The sequence below is a fragment of the Anomaloglossus baeobatrachus genome, chromosome 3 (genome assembly GCF_048569485.1).
Source record: "Anomaloglossus baeobatrachus isolate aAnoBae1 chromosome 3, aAnoBae1.hap1, whole genome shotgun sequence".
In the NCBI taxonomy this organism is placed as follows: domain Eukaryota; kingdom Metazoa; phylum Chordata; class Amphibia; order Anura; family Aromobatidae; genus Anomaloglossus; species Anomaloglossus baeobatrachus.
The window spans coordinates 514133577-514155864 of NC_134355.1; the positions used below are offsets into that span (position 1 = coordinate 514133577).

General features: G+C 44.4%; 1 protein-coding gene across 1 annotated transcript in view; it reads right to left on the minus strand.

The window, feature by feature from the left end:
- Positions 1-22288, minus strand: part of ARHGEF26 (Rho guanine nucleotide exchange factor 26) — a 237484-nt gene that overhangs the window by 81588 nt on the left and 133608 nt on the right. Inside the window, exon 11 of the mRNA XM_075340721.1 lies at positions 8902-9056. Within this exon, the coding sequence (XP_075196836.1) occupies positions 8902-9056 (155 nt within the window). The remainder of the gene's footprint in view (positions 1-8901; positions 9057-22288) is intronic.

Genomic DNA, 22288 nt, shown 5'->3' on the forward strand with positions numbered 1-22288 from the left:
AGACACAGATTAAAGGGTTATTTGGAAATAATCAATTTATACCCCATCTATAGAATAGGAAATATCTTGCTAATCGCTGCGAGTCTGAACAGTGGGACCCCCGGCAATCGTAAGTTTAGGATTTGGGAACTCCCAAAAAAAGGGCTTGTGGTTCTGTTTGAATGGAGCAAAGGTGCACATGCTCGACATCTGCACCCTTTATCAATATCAATGGGACTGCTGGAAATAGCAAAGTACAGTGTGTGCTTTCTCCGACAGTCCTACAGACTATGAATAGAGTGGAGGGCCCATTCAAGACGGGGTGCAGAGCACTATTCTCAAGGGTCTAGCAAGTTATACCCCATTCTTGTTTATAACGTTTTTTGGGAATAAGTCTTTAAGCATACAAAAGCCTTATACGGTACATTAGGATGACAAATCCTTGCAAGGATACGCTATCAATGTAAAAGTAGTGGACAACCCCTTTAACGATTTGGCTAATGAATATAAATGGATGTGTGTGGGTATAAACGTTCTTTGTGGTTTTCCTTATTTAAGGAGTTTGGATAATTAAATAATTAGGGTAGTGAACTATAATGTTGATTCAAATGAGGTAGCCTTTTGGACTATAGACCATTTACTCAAGTGTTCAAGCTTTGTTATTACTGGTGCGAGACAAGTAAATCTTTTCGATACATTTGGAAAACCGATAGCAGCTGAATTATGGTCAAATGGAGGACATTTTAGAATATTTACAACCTCCTTCCAATGAATGTAACCTGAAATGGATCATTTTATTGCTCTGTTTGTCATCTCAAAGTAAATAACTACTGGACATGTGAGCATAGCCTAAAGGCTACTTTACACACTGCGATATCGGTCCCGATATCGCTAGTGTGGGTACTCGCACCCATCTGTTGCGCGACACGGGCATATCGCTGCCCGTGCCGCACAACATCGCCCAGAGCCGTCACACATACTTACCTGTCCGGCGACGTCGCTGTGACCGGCGAACCGCCTCCTTTCTAATGGGACGGTCCGTGCGGCGTCACAGCGACGTCACTGAAACGTCACTGAACCGCCGCCCAATAGCAGCGGAGGAGCGGAGATGAGCGGGACGTAACATCCCGCCCACCTCCTTCCTTCCGCATAGCGGCCGGGAGGCAGGTAAGGGGAGCTTCCTCGTTCCTGCGGCGTCACACGCAGCGATGTGTGCTGCCGTAGGAATGAGGAACAACTTCGTTACTGCTGCAGTAACGATTTTTAAGAATGGACCCCCGTGTCGCCGATTAGCGATTTTGCACGTTTTTGCAACGATGCAAAATCGCTTATCGGTGTCACACGCAACGGCATCGCTAATGCGGCCGGATGTGCGTCACAAATTCCGTGACCCCAACGACTCCGCATTAGCGATGTCGCAGCGTGTAAAGCCCGCTTAAGGCTATGTGCACACACTGCGTTTTTTTGACGCTGCGTTTTTGTGCGTTTTCTAGCGCTAAAAACGCACAAAAACGCAGCGTCTTTAAAAACGCATGAAAAAACGCATGCGTTTTTCTCACTGCGTTTTTTTTATCACTGAACATTGCGATTAAAGATGGTTTGAAAAAAAAAAAAAGGTCTGATGTCATTTCCTTCTTCCATATGTTCTTCATTCTCCACTAGTGTATGCAGGAGAGCAGACAGATGCAGAACTACAAGGCTCAGCATGCTCCATCCAGGACTGTATGTTGGAGGGAGAGTCAGGGGGAGCAGAACTAAAAGGCTCAGCATACTCCATCCACTAGTGGATGCAGGAGAGCAGACAGCAGCTGCAGAACTACAAGGCTCACCATCCTACATCCACTAGTGGATGCAGGAGAGCAGACAGCAGCTGCAGAACTATAAGGCTCAGCAATCTGCATCCAATAGTGTATGCAGGAGAGCAGACAGTATCTGTCGAACTACAAGGCTCAGCATCCTCCTTCCAGGACTGTATGCAGAATTTCTTTGCCCCCCTAAAAAAAAAAAAAAAAAATGACGTGGGCTTCGCCATATTTTTGTATGCTAGCCGGGTACAGCAGGCAGGTACGGGCTGCCCCTAACCCCCAGCTGCCTATTTGTACCCGGCTGGGAACCAAAAATATAGGGAAGCCCTTTTTTTATTTTAATTATTTCATGAATTTCATGAAATAATTAAAAAAAAAAATGATGTGAGCTTCGCCTAATTTTTGTGTCCAGCCAGGTACAACTAAGCAGCTGGGGATTGGAATCCACAGTGCAGGGTGCCCATGCTTTCTGGGCACCCCCGCTGGGAATTGCAGTCCGCAGCCACCCCAGAAAATGGCGCTTTCATAGAAGCGCCATCTTCTGGCGCTGTATCCAACTCTTCCAGCTGCCCTGATGACGGTGGCTCGCTAGGTAATAATGGGGTTAGGGCTAGCTTTATATTATCAGCTGGCCCTAAGCCCGAAATTCATGGTGCCACGCCAATATTAGACATGGCCACCATGAATTTCTAGTAAAGATAAAAAAAACCACAACACACAGAAAAATATTTTTATTAGAAATAAAACACAACACAATTAGTGACTCCATCTTTATTGAAATAAAGAGCCCCCCTCCGCAGTAATCCTGGGTCAGGGTCCCGCGCCGTCCAATCCGGATCCAATATCATCTGATCGGTTTGCTGGAAGGCAAAGCGATCAGATGATGTGTCAGGTTCAAGTGCCTGAATCACATCACACATCAGCTGATTGTAAAAAAGCCGTTTATACAATCAGCTGATGCATCAGTGCAAAAAAAAATAAATAAAAAAATAAATACTCACTTATGTGCCGATTACCGGCAGCTCCTGGAGCAAGTCTGATCCCGTCTGATCGCTGCAGGAGCTGCCGGTAATCAGGGATGAAGTCTCCTGACGGCATCCGTTGACAGGTTAAGCCGGCCGGGCGCTGGCGTCAGCCTGAGACGTGTCAGGTGACTGCATCAGGTGATCCATCGCCAGGTCCTGCAGGCATACGTACCCGGGGAGACTGCACACAGCCAGAGCGGCGGTACCGGGAAGAGGAGCTGGGAGCGGGCATGGCACAGAGAGTCTGCAGACAGGTGAGTATGATATTTTTTTTTTTTTTTTACTGTTCACTTTTGATTTCGCAGCTGCGTCCACCTCCCGCCCAGACATGGTGCCGCACGGCAGCATACATGCACAGGACGACAGTTGGAAGCAGCGGTGACGGTACTGGGAGGATTCACGCTTCTGTATTTACTGAAAGAAGGAATCCTCTTCCTGTACATGTCACTTTACTACCTACCTCCTGCGTTTATAACTGCGTTTTTGGTCTTAGAAACGCACCAAAACGCAGCTATAATAACAATTTGCGTTTCTCATTGCGTCTTTCAACATCCCATTGCACTCAATGGGTGAAAAACGCGGTGAAAAACGCGGGAATAATTGACATGCTGCGTTATTGTGGTCACCACAAAAACGCGGCTGAAAAAAAAACCGCTGTGTGCAGAGAGCAAAAATGAAAACTCAGACTTTGCTGGGGGAAGCAAAGCAATGCAGTTTTGTGGGCAAAAACGCACCCGAAAAACGCGCAAAAACGCCGCGAAAAACGCACTGTGTGAACTTACCCTAAATGTTCTTCAAAGCAAGGATTACTATCACATGCACTTCATATTTCAAATATAATCTTCAGAGTTATCAGGTTATATGTTGTTTATTCCAAAATTTCCAAATGTGTACTCCACTTTCACACACTGAGATAGCGAGGACAGAAGAGAAAGATCTGTTAATGGCTGCTCCTATAAACAGTAAACAGAAAAGTCTGGGACCAAGCTCTGGTCTAAAGATCTCCAATAAGACTTGTGGGGAAAGATTGATTTGTTTGTGATCTAAATGTGCTTTTGGCTCTGTACTCATTCCTGGAAATGGAAAATGGACATACTTAAACTTCAAGCCAAGAGTGGGAAACATTTCTATGATCTTGGCTGTCATCTTTTCGAAATCACTCCAGTTCTTTCAAAAGAATGTGTCATGAATTATAGTTTAAATGTTTTTTAATTCAGCAGTAATGCTGACTCTTACTACTGGTTCACTGGTGGAAGTGGAATTCCCATGAACCCAAGAATATTGCTCACTGAGCTGCCAGAAATTGTGTGTATGGGTATATGGTAATGAGCCACTGTATATATTATATAGTGGCTGCATGACAATCCGGATAACTAACAGACCTAACTATGAGTAACTGGGATGGGTGAGGAGAGCTCACCGCCTCTACAACCGCAAGATAGAGCGTTTACCAAAGATCCGGTGTGAGAAGACACTCGGCCTCTCATTGTAAGGCTATGTTACCACGATCAGCATCCATTGAGTTTCTGACACTTTGTACCTTTGTTTGCTTGCTCTTTTTTTAATTGCTTATTTGTGTGTGTTTTTGACAATGCACTTTTTGTCTCTGTTTAGTGTGTCATCTTTTAAATATAGCTGTTTTGGCTTCTTTTTAAACTTCCTGGTACGGACACCATTGAGTGCTGATTACGAGCATTTTCGATGCATTTCTGCCAAGTAAACGCACCAAAAGCGCATGTGCGTTTTTTACCTGTGGAATTTCCACACCTAATGTAAGTCTATGGGGAAATTCTGCAAGAAAACTTAGCGTACCCGCAAGAGAAATGGACATGCTGCGGATTGGAAAAATGCACCACAGGTCAGTTTACACAATGTGAAAAAGAAGCACAGTGGACATGAGATTTCAATTAATCCCATCCACTTTGGTCGTACTGTAAAACACTGCGTTTTTGAAAAAACACGAGTAAAACTCATCACGGATATGTACCCTTCAGATCTGAAGTATGCAGAGTGTTTTCTAACATGAATCCTGTCCAAATTTACCCTCACTACTATGCTGGGAGCAAAAGTTATCTTGGAGGTCAAAAGGGCAGAAAGCATTTATCAGCATCAGGATTTGATAATGACAGCATCACCTGCTAAAGTCTCATAGCATGGGAAGCAGAATAGATGCGAAGCATTTCATAATATATGGCTGGTTTCAGATGAGCACATGTAAAATTGTCTTTTCATCCCCCTCCCCCCCTAAAAAAAGTATGATATTTCAACCTTATTGCATTTTTGTGATCTGTATGACTTTTATTTTATGCATCACCAATTTAATATATAATAATACTCCAAATACAGTTTTCTAGGTTTTAAAACTTGCAATGAGCAAGTCTGATACATAAAATGAACTAGTACATGGTGTCCAAAAACTCTCAAATGCTCATGTCATTGACACCATTGCCTTTCAATGGTCAGTGTGCAGCCAATATACAGCTTTGTGGGTCAGTACATGGATGTATAAGCGCTCATCTGAAACACTCCTAAGGGACATGAAAAACATGGAAGCCAAATATCTTTCTACTTCTCCCTGACCTTGCACACAACACAGTTCTTCATAAGCAAATATCTAACCTGATTCCTCCTCTATGTTCCTCTTGTGTCTGGCTGCCATCTTTATTTTGAAAATTGACTTTACAACTCCAGCAGTAGGCAGACTGTCAAAGACCAAATACTTTCTCCGAGATATCCACCAGGGAAGCAAATATTTATCACAAGGCTAGGTCACGTTACAGATTCAGGAAAGGGGTTGTAGAAGAAAAATATCACTTCTTCCTAAAACAGCCCCACACCAGTTCATTCCATGGTAGCACAACAAAGCGCCACTGAAATTAATGTGTGAAAGTAATATTACAAAAAAACCTGTGGACGGGTGCGGTGCTGTTTCGGAAGAAAGCAGAGAGGTTTTTCCTATTCTGGACACCCCTTTATTTTATAGAAGAGAGGTATACAAGAGTAAGAATGTAACAATAATTTTTCCCTGAAATCAACAAAGTTACATGACGGACTAAAGTTTTTCTTCTGAATTACTCATCATTCATGGTTGGTGTGTAGAGGATGTCGTTCAGGATGTTAACCCCATAAGTTAGAGCCATAAATTGGTAAATGGATATCTTCCTGCTCAGTGTCCTGGGCTGACCATGTCCTGGTGCAAATCTGACATTTGTCACGAATGGCTTTTTAAGTATTCCAACAACTGCATCTAAAACAGATCAACTTGTCCACCCAGATCTATCTTTGGTCCCCATCTATCATGCTCTTTCATGTCCCAAAATAAGAGCCTAACATCGAAAGAAAATTGTTTAAATTTGACCCAATATCCTTTCACTAAAACCCTGTGCCTACACCACTTACATTTGTAGGAATTCAGAGTACCAAGGGTGTAGTAATAAGGATTTGAATATAATTAGATAGTACCACAATTATCTGATATTTACACTAATGTGCATTAATTATACTCTACATTTATACACCTAAAGACACCAGATAACGTGGTCTGCAAACTACATGGTAAGGGGTGGTAAGGCCAGTACATTGGCCGGTGTTAAGGTACGATCTTAGTAGTGTGGCGACAGCAGCATCAGGATAGTCTGCCAAAAAGAAAAACTATGAACAAAACATCCTCACAAGTTTTCTTCCAATTATTGTGCATTTACTCAAAATTGTACATTAAAAACAGTGGGAAGGAATGAAGGGTAAAACCTTAATTGTTTCTGGCCCCTGGGCACTTCGCATGTTATTAGTTATTAAAAGATTATCTATACCAAGTGTCAGGCGAGTACATGGGAAGTTTCTCCTATTCATCTTATAATCACAGCTACTTTCCTCACATACTTACAATATATACAAAAGTATTTAGTTCTACTTACAGGCCGCCTTCCATGTCATTGTTATTGGAATACGGGAAATCACATTTTTACCGGATGTTTGTAACTTCCTGGCATGTTTTGGTCACTAGAGATGTACACACAATAGCTCACCCATATTGGAGAGTTGTTAACAATCACATACACAGATTCTCAGTCTGCATTTAACTCTTGAGGATGTCATCACCAACAAAGATAAACAAGAACACTAAAACGTTGTCCAGTTGAAAAATATATATATATACAAAAATGTGCTTTAAAATATAAAAGGTATATAGCTTACTAAAATACTTCAATTATGCCAGGTGCTTGAATTGTCCTGGGTTTGGCAGCTCCACTTCCAATCTAGTACAGAACAAAGGAGTTTTCTGTGTCAGCATATGACCAGTGCAGTGTGTGAAGGGGGCTGTCTGACCGCTAATTTCGGGGGCTTTCTGATTAGCAGTCCACCCCTGAAATTGGCAATTTCAGAGGGCTGTCTTCCAACTAATTTCTGGAGCTTTCTGATCATTAATTTCCGGGGGCTTTCTGACCACTAATTTCCGGGGGCTTTCTAATCGTTAGTGGTAAGACAGCCGTCTGAAAGTTCTGGGGCTGTCTGACCGCTAATTTCAATACCTAAGAAAGTCTCCTACTTTGTCCAAAAAATGGCTATGATAAAGATGGGGGTTGACTTAACTATCAAAATGAGCCAGAAAGCCAGTCCCCTAGACGCACAGCACTCCACTTCCAATTTAGTACAGAACAAAGGAGTTTTCAGTGTCAGCACATGACCAATGTAGTGTGTGAATGGGGCTATCTGTCCGTTAATTTAAGAAGCTTTCTGACCACTAATTTTGGGAGCTGTCTGACCACTAATTTCGGGAACTGTCTGACCACTAATTTAATAAGCTGTGTGACTGCTAATTTCGGGAGCAGTCTGACCGCTTATTTTAGGAGCTGTCTGACCATTAATTTGCATAGCTAAGCCAGTCCCCTACTTTGTCCATAAAATGGCTATGACAAAGATGGGGGTTGACTTAACCTTCAAAATGTGCTAGAAAGCCAGCATCCTTCACACACACCACTATTCATAAAACTGTCTCAAGTGTCTCATGTGCTTTCCTTAACCAAGAATCAGCAAAAACATTAGTGCATGCCCTCATCATCTCCCGCCTCGACTACTGCAATCTCCTGCTCTCTGGCCTCCCTTCCAACACTCTTGCACCCCTCCAATCTATCCTAAACTCTGCGGCCCGCTTAATCCACCTCTCCCCTCGCTACTCCCTAGCCTCGCCACTCTGCTAATCCCTTCACTGGCTTCCCATCGCCCGACTCCAGTTCAAAACATTAACCATGACATACAAAGCCATGCACAACCTGTCTCCTCCCTACATCTGTGACCTAGTCTCCCGGTACCTACCTGCACGCAACCTCAGATCCTCACAATATCTCCTTCTCTGCTCCTCTCTTATCTCCTCTTCCCACAATCGCGTACAAGATTTCTCCCGTGCATCCCCCATACTCTGGAACGCTCTACCTCAGCACATCAGACTCTCCACTACCGTGGAAAGCTTCAAGAGGAACCTCAAGACCCACCTCTTCCAACAAGCCTACAACCTACAATAGCCCTCAGTCCAGTAGACCACTGTGCAACCCGTTCTGTCCTCACCTATCGTACCATCACTTATTCCCTGTAGACTGTAAGCCCTCACGGGCAGGGTCCTCTCTCCTCCTATACCAGTCTGTCTTGTACTGTTAATGATTGTTGTACATATACCCTCTCTCACTTGTAAAGCGCCATGGAATAAATGGCACTATAATAATAAATAATAATAATAATAATAAAAATAAAAATAAAGTGTCAAGTGCAGGAACTAAAGAGAATAAATTCTAAACCCAGGCCACAGTACTTTGCATTTTTTAAGTAAAATAGTATCTATTGTAAACTTATTTTTCGAAGCACATTTTTGTAATTTATTTTTTTTTTACTGGAAAACCCTTTTAATTTAAATATTTAACCCTAAAATGGTTAAAGTAGAATTGGGGTTATGTGCTCAAAAATCCTTTTCGGAATACTTAGTGTTTATTTTATCCAAATATTTAGTAAAGTTTGCTTTTTGGTCAGCAATCAGCGGCCAGAACTTTTACAATATACTATAGACAGTAATATAACTTTGGCATGGAATATCAGAAAATTACCTCTTCTTCTTTGTAATAATGAGCACATCATTGAACAGGAAGAAGTAGACAGGTTGTTTTGTTGTTCTCCTGGAGAAAATGCCAGTATCCTCTACAAAAGATGTAAGTTCTCCTCTTTTCAATAACCACCGAGAAGATGACACTAAGGGGAATGGCTGCGGAAGATACAACAGATGATGTCAACACATGGCTGACACAAAAGAATTATCCATGTGATAAAAATAAACAACACAAATTTTACCTTTTTCATAGTATTTCTATTGTACATTCACAATACAGAATTTCATTATATAAATGAGAAAATCAATAATAAAAACAAGCTATCATTTTGTTAGAAGACACAAACTAAAAGGAATTATGGATATTAGAAAACTTATCAGAGATTTAAACTATAACAAAGTGTTAATGACTACAAAGAGTATATAATGGGTCTCTTGGTCCTCAGCCAAACCATGGGACTGGTGGATGCATGATCAAATGTCTTTAGTCTGTGCCAAAATGCTAAAGGGCAAAGTGCCAACACTGGTTACTCCTTTCCTAAATGAAAGTACCCAGTTTCCTGCGAAAAGTCAACGAAACAGGACAGTTCAGATGGAAACAACAAGATAGCTCTGTTGTTTTTAACTCATCCTCAGCCAAAGGTCTTTACTAAAGTAATGGTCTACTTTAACAATGTGATATAATACACGAACACTAGGACTTTCTTGTACTCATCTACTGGATGTCCAGGTTTTGGTTTCAGACTAGTATTACTAACAGTAATTGCTGCCAGGGGATCCTCAATTGCTGTATCTGTTTAAAAATTAAAAAAGTACTGTCTGTAGGAGAAATACATTGGAGATCAAGTTGATTCACTGATTCAGACCCCACTGTAATTATTTTATCAGAAAAATGTTTATATGTAAACAGCAAGGAAAAAATGTAATGTTATAGTGACTTATTGGTTATCACCATTAGTTTGCAGCACTGGGGGTCTTGGGTTGAGTTCAAATCCCACTAAGGACAACATCTGCAAGGAGTTTGTAAATTCTCCCTGTGTTTGCTCCGGGTACTTTGATTTCCTCTTACATGCCAATGATAAGGAATTTAGGTTGTGAGCCTCAAAAGGGGACAGTGATGATGTCTGTAAAGTACCGCAGAATATAAGGTGCTAAATAAGCAATGAGTAATAGATAATGTTTATTATCCTCACTTATATTATTATTCATAATTATTTAATGGACTTCAGCTCAATCTCATGACATGACAACTTGATGGATGGATTTTCTGTAAGACGATCAATCTGTACAAGCCTAGATAGGTCCAGCAGGGTCTTTTCTGTCATATTCTTGATAGTATAAAGCCATCGGGTTACTGGTCTTCCTCTTCTCTTTGTTTCTTCCATTCTTCCGACCATGATGTCCTTCTCCAGTGATTGCGGTCTTTGTATGAGGTCTCCAAAGTAGTCATGTCGTAGCTTGGTGATCCTTGCTTCGAGTGACATTTCTGGCTTGATTTTTTCCAAAATTAAATTTGCTTGTTCTTCTTCCCATTCATGTTATTGATAACATCCTTCTCCAGCACCACATTTAAAAGGCATTGCTTCTGTTTCTGTCTTACGCCTTGGATTTTGCATCCATATATTATTCCACAGAAAAGACCAGACTATGTATGAGCCATGTCTTTGTCACCAGTAAAATGTTCCTCGATTTAAAAGACCCAATCTAGTGATTTCATTGTTGATTTACTCATAGCTTTTCTCCTATTGACTTCTGGTGTCTTCGCTGCATCTTGAGTGATCATTGATCAGAGTAGGTTGAAGTGCTTTACAACTTCCAGTTTGTCCCCATCCAGCTCAAATGTGTCCCGGTCGTACCTGGAAGTGGTCAATATCTTTGTATTCTTTGTATTGAGTAGATGACTCCCATGTTTGAGCTTTCCATCTTGACACTCAGTAATCAGTCCATTCCATGTATGCTTGTTGTGATCAATGTTGTGTCGGCTGTGTGTTTAATATTGTTGATAGAAGGAATCGAAATTGCTGGACCTTTTTTGGCAAGTTCAGCTTTCCAGAAAATAGCTTCTACATATAAATTGAAGAAAAATAGTGACAGGATGTAGCCATATCTGACGCCTTGCTCTACATTGAACCATGCCATGTCACCATGTTCCGTTCAGACAGCTGCTTCTTAGTCAATGTAAAAGTTCCTGATGAGGCTGATCAGATGGTTTTGCACGCCCATATCCTTTGTGGTATTCCAAAGTTTCTCGTGATCAACACAGTCACAGGCTTTGCTGTAGTCGATGATGGAGCTCCTTGTTATATTCTTTGGACTTTTACATTATTCATTTAATTTTAACAATTGCATCTCTAGTCCCTCTGGCTTTTTTGAATCCTGCTTGTTCCTCGGGCAGCTTTCTCAAAATAATGCTGCAGCCGTCCATGTAGGATCTTCAGTGGTATCTTGCTGGCATGAGCGTCATAGTCCGAACGTTTCCACAGTCAGTAGCATCTCCCTTATTCAGAATATGAATAAACAGCTATCTTGTCCGGTCCTTGGGCCATTTACCAGTTGTCTATATCTGTTGACACATGCGTGTGATGACATCAACTGCTGCTTTAGAAGACTTTATTAACTATACTGGAATATTGTCACATCCAGGTGCTTTGTTTTTTTTACAAAAGCTTTATCACAGCAAAACTTTGTCTTTCAAGATGTTCGGTTTGCTATCATTGCCAGTCTCCATTTCTTTCCGTATTGCTGAGTCTTTTTTGTTAAGGTGCTCCGTGTACTATTTCCATCTTTCCTTAATCTGTTCTAGCTTTGTTAGTGTGTTCCTGTTGGCGTCTTTCAACATTCCCACTCTTGGTTGAAACTTTTGTTGTATCGCTTTGATTTTTTTGGTATGTCTTCCTAGTCTTGCCTTATAGATATTCATTTTCTATCTCTATCTCTGTACTTAGCGCCATTATAATCAGATACCGTTACAGCTGCAATTAGGACAGACAGCTTGGATTCCGGGAATGCAGTGCCAGTTCTGTTGATCACTTCTAGTGTTGAGCGGACCCGGACTGTAAACGTCCGGATCTGCGCAGTTTCAGCGCTATCCCTGGGCCGGACCCGGGCGCGGGATTCTGGCTGCACGATCTGGAATTGGCAATTAATAAAAATGACCGCACGTCATTTTTTTTTTTAATTATTTAAATTTAAAAAAAAAAAAAAAAAAAAACGCATGCGGTTTATCTTAGGCAGCAGTCACAGCGAGGGACTCCCTCAAGTCTGACATCGCAGCACAGCCGCACACACATCTGACAAGAGTGTGCATGTGTTCCAAGGTGCATGCATGCTCATGTTCAGGCAGTGGCAGGCTGTACGGTATGATGTCATGTCAGACCCGCATGAGTCTGACATTGCATCACCCGCTCACGTCTGAGCGCTCTTGTACACTTGCGTACCGCTTCCGATGGGACAGCATCAGAAGCGATATGCAAATGACCCTCTGCTGCGGGTGTCAGCCGACGGTCATGCGACTGTGATGCGATCTTGCAATCGCATCACAGGAGCGGAGAAGATAGAGGGAGCACTTTCTCCCCATCTCCTCCGCTGTCTGTCTCCGCGTGCACCGGTGCGATTTTACACTGCTGCGATCCCATCGCATGACACGCGGTTCACGCTGGCAGTACAGCAGAGCCGAGTGTCATGCGAGTGTCCCTGCTATTGCGGGGAGCGAGCCGGCACTGAAGAGGGGAGGGGCTGGAGCTGTGGAGGAGACAATGTCACAGCTCAGCCTGTCACAGCCGCTCAGTCAGTGTCTACACTCAGAGCGGGAAGCTGTGCTTTACGGCTGCTAGCTGTGACATGTAGCAGAGACAGATGTGTCGCCGTGGGACGTGTGGATTACGCCGGAGCTGCAGGGTGTTGGGGTAATAAAGTGGTGAACGAGGACGTGTTTGTACTTTATTGTAAATAAAGGATTTTTCTCTGTGTGTGTTTATTTACACTCATTTGCAGGTTTGTGATGCGGGTATCTCACAGACGCCCATGCGATCACAAACCTATTACCCCGACTGACACTGCATCACGCCTCCGGGAAGAGCCGGTAATGTACCGTTATTTTCACAATACATGCGGCAATACCGGGCGGCTGCGGGCTGAAATGCCAGCCCCCAGCTGGTATTACCATGGCTGGGAATCAAAATTAGGGGGGACCGCACATCAGGTTTTTTAATTATTTATTTAATTATTAAAAAAAAAAAAAAAAAAGCCGGAGTCACACTTGCGACGGACACACTGCTTTCCCCACCCACCGGCCGTCCTGCCGCCTGTGATTGGTTGCAGTTAGCTGACACGCTGCCACTCAGGGTGGGGGCTTGTCTAGCTGCAACCAACACGCGTCAGTGGGCGGGGAAAACAATGAATATTGAATTGTCGGCTCTGGAAGGTAACAGCGTAACCCGGAAGGAGTGTGCCGCCATGACAGCGCCTCGATGAGTATGCTGCGCTCGCTCCTAGCCCCCTAGCCCCTCCACAAATGTTTTTAACCTCCGGATTCTGGTCCCCATTGACTTATATGGGCACCGGATTCCGGAGCTGATCGGACTCTTTTTTTTTAAATCTGGCAGTGATCCGCCGGGACCGGATTATTGGCCGTCCGATCAAATCTAATCACTACCTCTATATTATGTGTAGTATACTAAATGTACACACACAAACTATATATACGGTATTTGATGTATCTCAGCACAGACACATATTTGTCAAGAAGATTCAGGTATTTTAGTGGGGGACTTGTATGGGGTCAGGATCAACACGTTTACTATAAGACAGGGGTGGGGAACCTCCGGCCCGCGGGCAGCATGCGGCCCGCCAAGACCTTTTATGCGGCCCCCGGGCAGATTCCCGGGGGGTGGCAGTGCTCCGGCCACTGCCGTGATCATATCGGGCGCCGGCCCTTTAAGACTTCACAGGCGCTGCTAGCGCGCACCAATGAGCTCTTTCCCTGGCAGGTGCCAGCATGCTCAGGACAGACTTTGTGGGCGGGTTTAGTCCCACAGCAGCTTCGTTTCCTGCATTGTGCCGCCCGCTCTACACCCCTTCTCCCGTGCAGCGTGCCTCAAACAGTGCTGTCGCTCTCTGCCCCTTCTCCGGTGCAGCTCCACGTGCTGTGTGCCGCCCGCTCTCTGCTCCTTGTCCGGTGCAGCGTGCAGCTCCATGTCCTGTGTGCTGCCGCTCACCGGCGCTGTGTGCTGCCCGCTCTCTGCCCCTTTTCCGGTGCAGCGTGCAGCTCCACGTCCTGTGTGCTGCCGCTCACCGGCGCTGTGTGCTGCCCGCTCTCTGCCCCTTGTCCGGTGCAGCGTGCCCCCTGCAGTGCTGTGTGCAGACTCCCCAGCGATGTGGATCACCCCCTCTGTTGAGTTCTCTCCAGTGCTCCTTACCACCCCAAGTGCAGTATACCCCCTAGTGAAGTCTGAGCTCTGCAAGTGCTGTCTGTGCCTCCCAGTCTCCTCCTAGTGATGTCTGTGTGCCCCCCTCCTTAGTGATGTCACTGTGCCCCCTCTCTTAGTGATGCCTGTGTGCCCCCCCCAAGTGTTGTCTGTGTGCACCCCCCCTTAGTGTTGTCTCTGTGCCCCCCCTTAGTGATGTCTCTGTGCCCCCCCCTTAGTGGTCTCTGTGCCCCCCCCTTAGTGGTCTCTGTGCCCCCCCCTTAGTGGTCTCTGTGCCCCCCCCTTAGTGGTCTCTGTGCCCCCCCCTTAGTGGTCTCTGTGCCCCCCCCTTAGTGGTCTCTGTGCCCCCCCCTTAGTGGTCTCTGTGCCCCCCCCCTTAGTGGTCTCTGTGCCCCCCCCCTTAGTGGTCTCTGTGCCCCCCCCCTTAGTGGTCTCTGTGCCCCCCCCTTAGTGGTCTCTGTGCCCCCCCCTTAGTGGTCTCTGTGCCCCCCCCTTAGTGGTCTCTGTGCCCCCCCCTTAGTGATGTCTCTGTGCCCCCCCCTTAGTGATGTCTCTGTGCCCCCCCCCTTAGTGATGTCTCTGTGCCCCCCCCTTAGTGATGTCTCTGTGCCCCCCCCTTAGTGATGTCTCTGTGCCCCCCCCTTAGTGATGTCTCTGTGCCCCCCCCCCTTAGTGGTCTCTGTGCCCCCCCTTAGTGGTCTCTGTGCCCCCCCCCTTAGTGGTCTCTGTGCCCCCCCCCTTAGTGGTCTCTGTGCCCCCCCCCTTAGTGATGTCTCTGTGCCCCCCCCTTAGTGATGTCTCTGTGCCCCCCCCTTAGTGATGTCTCTGTGCCCCCCCCTTAGTGATGTCTCTGTGCCCCCCCCTTAGTGATGTCTCTGTGCCCCCCTCTTAGTGATGTCTCTGTGCCCCCCCCTTAGTGATGTCTCTGTGCCCCCCCTTAGTGATGTCTCTGTGCCCCCCCCTTAGGGATGTCTCTGTGCCCCCCCCTTAGGGATGTCTCTGTGCCCCCCCCTTAGGGATGTCTCTGTGCCCCCCCCTTAGGGATGTCTCTGTGCCCCCCCCTTAGGGATGTCTCTGTGCCCCCCCCTTAGGGATGTCTCTGTGCCCCCCCCTTAGGGATGTCTCTGTGCCCCCCCCTTAGGGATGTCTCTGTGCCCCCCCCTTAGGGATGTCTGTGTGCCCCCCCCTTAGGGATGTCTGTGTGCCCCCCCTTAGGGATGTCTGTGTGCCCCCACCCTTAGGGATGCCTGTGCCCACCTAGTGATGTCCGTGCCCCCCCTAGTGCTCTCTGTGCCGCCCTAGTGATGTGTGTGCCCCACAGCAATGCTTATGCCTCCCTGTGACCTAGTAATGTGTGTTCCCCAACATCTCCTGTTATGTATATGCTCCCAGCCCCTCCTGTCATGGATATGCCTCAGTGTCTCCTGTGATGTGTATGCCCCGACCCCTCCTGTGATGTATACATCACACACTGGGGTATATACATCACATTGGAGATGCTGGGGCTGTACATATCACAGGAGGGGCTGGGGGCATATACCTCACAAGAGGGGCTGGGCGCATATACATCAAAGGCGAGGCTGAAAGCATATACATCACAGGAGGGGGTATATACATGTCCCCAGCCCCTTGTGTGATGTATGTGCCCCCAGTGTCTTCTGTGATGTAGGTGTCTCTTGTGATGTATATACAGCAGTCCCTGCGTCTCCTATGTGATGTATATGCCAACAGCCCCTTCAGTCATGTATGTATCTCCTGTGATTTATATACTCCAGTCCCTGTGTCTGCTGTGTGATGTATATACTCTACCAATCTTATTATCACAAAGAGTTGCCTGCGCTACAGACCGTGACAAACCTGGAAAAGAGAGAAGCAACATAAGTATCACCGAACATCACAGCCGCACCAAACAGAAGACGCTCCAGCCACCACAATAGGGGTGAGTTAACTGTTTGACCAAATATAGTTGGTTCATTTTCACATTGATAATTTTGTGCGGCCCCCGAAGGTTGGCAGAAATTTCCAAATGGCCCCCGGCAGCAAAAAGGTTCCCCACCCCTGCTATAAGACAAAGAATTCCAACTATAAAAAACATGTAAATTATGGGTAAAAAAAAAAAAAAAAAAAAAAAAAAGAAATACCTGCCAACATGTAGTACACTATTCTTCACTATATAGGAACATTAAAGTTTCTTGTATGCGGTGTCCATAATTAGAACAAATTTTTCATGTGAAAGCAGCACATTTAAGAGCATTATTTATTTTTTACGATATATTGCATAACTTCAAAAATGTTTACACTGAGAACACTTAAGAAATCCATTGACTTTCCAGCACAAGACTTAAAAAGTATCATGATAATATGTTCATTTATCCTGCCATAATATATTTTAGATATGTACCTCACAGAAAGAAGTCCAATGGGGTCAGGTTAGGTGAGCGTGGAGGCCACTCCACGCAGCCACCATACCCAATGACTTGTAGGAAGGTCTCCATGAGGTATCGCTTCACGTCCGCAGCCTTGTGAGTTTTACACGTTCTAATCATAGCATTTCTGTATGCAATATGTCGATTCGTATTGAATTGAAGATGCCCTACAATTTTTTAATTCGCTTTTTTCCATCTCGTTCCGTTGTCGAGATAAAAATGCTAACTCCGTTGTTTTCCACCAGGTGGTGCTATAGGTGGTTTCATTGCATAGCGCATGGCTACTTTACTATACCTAGACACCACTTCTATGCCTATAGCTGCCGCCGTTCTCAAGTTAATGGCGGTGGACAGGATATGGGTGGACACACTGTATATGAACGCCATTCCTAATCCAAGGATCCTCACAATTAATTTCTCAATTACATATACACTAGCTTGCAGGCATACAAAAAAAGTGTGCATATTGCCCATCGCAACCGATCGGATTCCAACTTTTCTTTTCTCAGATCAGGTTTGCAAATAAAGGATCATCTCATTAGTTGCAATGAGAAATACAGAATCTTCAGATTAGGACAATACTTATGCACAGGCCATACTTTCTGTAAGACCATGAAGTGATCTGACATTTTTCAGTGGGCTTCCGCTTGAATTGGGAGCCATTTATTCAAAATTGAAAAGTATTCAAGATTGATGCCAAAAGTTAATTGCTCTTCTCGACACAGCGAATAGATCAAAATAATTGAAATTCCTAAAAACGTAATCTGCTTCATTTTCTTATAAATGATTTCTAATTACTGAGATCCCTTTAGGGACAGACAAATCGCTTGAAATCTGGGAAAGACGTAAACAATAGGATTAATGTCACATTATATGCTACATTTGGCAACAGTCTTAAGAAGATAGGAAGTAAGCAGAACAAGTACGTGGCAGATCTTCCCCAGGTTATATACTGTCTGACATGAAATTTGGGAGTGGCTCCTACTATATGAAAGACAAAACAAATACAAGTTATATGGGAATAAGGAAAGAGGTGCCAACATTCCCCAAGACAATAACTCAGGTCATCCTTACATAACATTTTTTATACACAGCCATGTAAATCATTTTATGTAGAATAATTCTATTTGCCAAGTTTCTGGGCACAGACGCTCTTCATCAGGCTGGTTTACAAATGAATGACCGAGATAAAAGCACAACACGAAGGCGCAGCTGGGCATACAATACTTTTTTTTTTTTTTTTTTACATAAAAATATATACATAGGTTTTTCTTGCTAAAATGGTTCAATAATGTACGTTTATATTGTATGAAACCTTAGGTGCTTACAATCTAAAGGAACAATACAGGTGGGCAGTATTATTAATACTGACTATTTGTGGAAACTCAGACTAGACAGACTTTGAATGCACATAATGTATCAGTGGTTCATGCTGTTTGATACAGCAGTCCAATTTTATGATTGTCTAGTCTAAAGGTGGCTTTACACGCTACGAGATTGCTAAAGCGATCTCGTTGGGGGTCACGGAATTTGTGACGCACATCCGGCCGCTTTAGCGATGTCGTTGCGTGTGACACCTATTAGCGATTTTGAATCGTTGCAAAAACATTCAAAATCGCTAAATCGGTGACATGCCCCCCTCTTCCCAAATATCGTTGCTGCTGCAGTAACGATATTGTTCCTCGTTTCTGCGGCAGCCCACATCGCTATGTGTGACACCGCAGGAACGAGGAACCGCTCCTTACCTGCGTCCTGCCAGCAATGAGGAAGGAAGGAGGTGGGCAGGATGTTCGTCCCGCTCATCTCCGCCCCTCCGCTTTGATTGGGCGGCCGCTTAGTAACGTCGCTGTGATGCTGAACGAACCTCCCCCTTAGAAAGGAGGCAGTTCGCTGGTCACAGCGACGTCGCAGAGCAGGTATGTGCGTGTGACGCTGCCATAGCGATAATGTTCGCAACGGCAGCGATCACCACATATCGGCCGTACGATGGGGGCGGGTGCTATCACACTCTACATCGCTAGCATCGGCTAGTGACGTCGCAGCATGTAAAGCGGCCTTAAGTTTACACAGCCCCTTAGTTGGCTTACTTTATGCAGATTTTGTGCTACAATTCTAACAAACCTTTGGGAGCACAGAGTTTATGGCAGGAATCTGGCACTTTTAGATTTTTTTTTTTTTTTTTCAATCCCCCAATATGTTTTATATTTTCATCCAAAAAGAAATAGGATTCAAGATGTACAACCAACTAGCTCAGTAGATGTTTGCTGATGTTACATTACATCATGATTATTTTCAATCACAAATTTTTTTTTTTAAATTGCCCTAGAGTGTCACCTTGATTATCTTTGCAATGTCTATGCCCCAATAAATGCTGCATCTACAGGTGTGGCAGCATAAGTGCCTCAACTATGGTTGTTTCCCAAAAATCCAACTGCTCCAAATACGCCTACATAAGTACCTCAGGTATAGGTGTGCCCCAAAACTGTTTCACCTGCAGATGTGCCCCCAAAAGTGGCTTAGCTACAAGTGTGCTCACATAAATGCCTCAGCTGCAAGTGTGTCCTTATAAGCACTGCTCTAGAGGCTTGAGTCTTGCTATCATGATGTGATTGCAAGATAGTGAGGGACAGGGGGATCCTATGCTATCCCTTACACTGGGGGACCGTAGGCTATCCCCAACATCAGGGTTACCACTAATGGTGGCGATGCCCGAGTCTCATGCATTATTCTCCTGACCAGATCTAATCTATTACCCTCCATCCTCACACCCCAAGGAAGGAAGGGGCATGAGTGTGATGGTACCACAAATTAAGACAGATAGGGAAAACAAAAACTCAGACACACGTTAAACTCACACATACAAACAGTAAGAGACTAAGGAGAAAAGCAAGAGCAGGAAAGCAGCAAAAAAAAGACAACAAGGGGTAACACCACAACCAAAACCACCAGTAAGTATGGATGACTACACAACACCAGACCAGTATAAGTAAACTATAGCATGCATTAATGAAATTGTCCAGCCAGCATATAAAGGAGAGGAGCAAACATGATTGATTCCCCCACAGCATGTTATCAAAGAGACTAACAAGCAGCTCAGCAGAGATTAATTCTTGCTAGCCTGCCTAAGTCTGTGGGTCGACGTCCACGTCTTCCTATGCTGATCACAGAACTCAGAGACTTAGCAGGCAGCGTCCCAGTATCTGTAGTTTCCACAGATCATATGCTCCCATAATAATGTCCTTAAGAGCTTTGAGCAATTGCAGACTGAATTTCATCTCCCACGTGTATTTTTCTATCAATATCTACAGTTGCAGCATGCACTGGACAGACAGGGGAGGTCGGGCCCTGTGAATGTGACACATAATTCTATGTTGTATACTTTAGCTACATCTGAATCCTCTAGAGGCCTTGTGTCTGAAATATAAGAGGCTACTGCCTGCCCATCTAGATCGATATCAGGTAAAAAAATAAATGGGAGCGGGACCTAAGCCCCTTGACTGATGGCCAGTGGAGCAGATTCCTAAAATAGTGGTCCCATTCAAAGAGTATACAAGACACCTAGCCGCCTCCGGTTCAAGATAGGACTTAGATCAAATGCACAATGTGTCAGATGTGGGCAGGATGATCATAAACAAAAGAAAACCTGAGCAGGGATGCGGAATTATATTCAATATTTATTAAGAAAATTCTAAGGTGCATAGTGCAAAAATGTAAACAGTTATAAACATGAGATGGTATTACATGAGGAAAGAAAGGACAAATGACTATTAATATCATACAGACCATGGTAATGCAAATATAAGAGACACTCACGTATAAAGCCTTCCAAAATAAATATTTTATACCAAGTCAGTCATCAAAGATCCCAAAGTAATGCCAAATAGCAATAGAAAAAAATGGCCAGAAACATCAGTGGTCATGTAGCATGCATATTGCTAATATAAAGGGATCAAGAAGACATACACGGAGAATAAACAGTTTAGGCATGAGTGAAACATTAAATGGGCAGGATGATGCCCATTTAATGCATGTCATGTGGGAATGTGGATGTATAGGTGAGTTTTGGATACAAGCCCTGGGACTTATAGAGCAGGTGTACTACATTAAAATACAGCCATCACCCCATACCTGCTTGGTGAACTTATGGAAGCAAGGAGTAGGTCTGGATTCTCTAAAAGCCCTGGGTATATCACACATTCTCTACCAAGCAAGGAAGCTGTTGGTGTACCAATGGCTAGATCCCTCGCCTCCAACCATAGTGGAGTTTAAAAATAAGATAAATAACGTCCTTAGACTGGAAAGAGAAATCTATCTAAAGAAGAAAGCACTCGGTAAATTTTATAAGATTTATGGATGGAGGTACAAGGTCTTCCTTCTGGTGCGTTGGTCTAGGATGCTATGCTGGATTGTCTGTTATTGTGCCGGCAATCAAAGGAGTCGTCTCAGAAATAAGGGTCTGGCTGTGCCATAGATTGTCACGGAACCTTGGAGAGCACTGCGGGGAGAGGTTGGAGGGGATTGATCTGATGACCAGTTGGGAGAGAGAGGGGTGGACATGGGAAGCGACATGCTATGGAGTGACGCGGCTGCCACATGATTTTTATACTGGGCAGATGTACTGTTGTAAACTTAATCGTTAATTTTTGTTAATTCATAAAGTTATGTTAACTTTTTTGTTATGTAATGTCTATCCCTATTAAATTGTTTTATGTTCAATAAAAATGATCTGATTCAAAAAAGAAACATGCTCCCATAAATCTTCAACTACAGATGTGCCCCCTTATATGCCTCAGTTATAGGTGTGCCGCAGTAAGATGCTCAACTACACATATACTCTCATCAACTACAGATATAAAAACTTCTATAACTGTCAATCCCATTACTACGAGTCCTATAACTCGGTGAAAAGTTATAGATCTAGTGCTATCAAAACGGGTGTTTTCTACAATATAAAGTTGAAAAAAAATCAAAAACAGAAAAAAATCCAGTGAAATGCCTAAGTCAACTGTGTTGTTTTATAGAATGGAAAGAGGTAAATAATGTTCACTTTGGAATAACTGTAAAGGCTGCTTTACACCAGACTATCGTGCGATAGATCATCGGGGTCACGGTTTTTGTGACGCACATCCAGCATCGCTGGCCATGCCGGCCTGTGTGACACCTCCTAGCGACGCAGTATCGCTCACAAATCGTGAGTCGTGTACTGCTCGCTAGGTTCCATAATATTGTTTAATTTAGTAGTTCATCGTTTCCGGGGTAGCACACGCCGCTCCGTGTGACACCCCGGGAACGATGAACAGCAGCTCACCTGCGTCACGCGGCCGCAGCCGGCTATGTGAAGGAAGGAGGTGGGCGGGATATTTACGTCCCGCTCATCTCCGCCCCTCCGCTTCCATTGGCAGTCGGCCGTGTGACGTCGCTGTGACGCCAAACGTCCCTCCCACTCCAGGAAGTGAACGTTCGCCGCCCACAGCGAGGTCGCACGAGAGGTAAGTATGTGTGACGGGGGTTACTGACTTTGTGCGACACGGGCAGC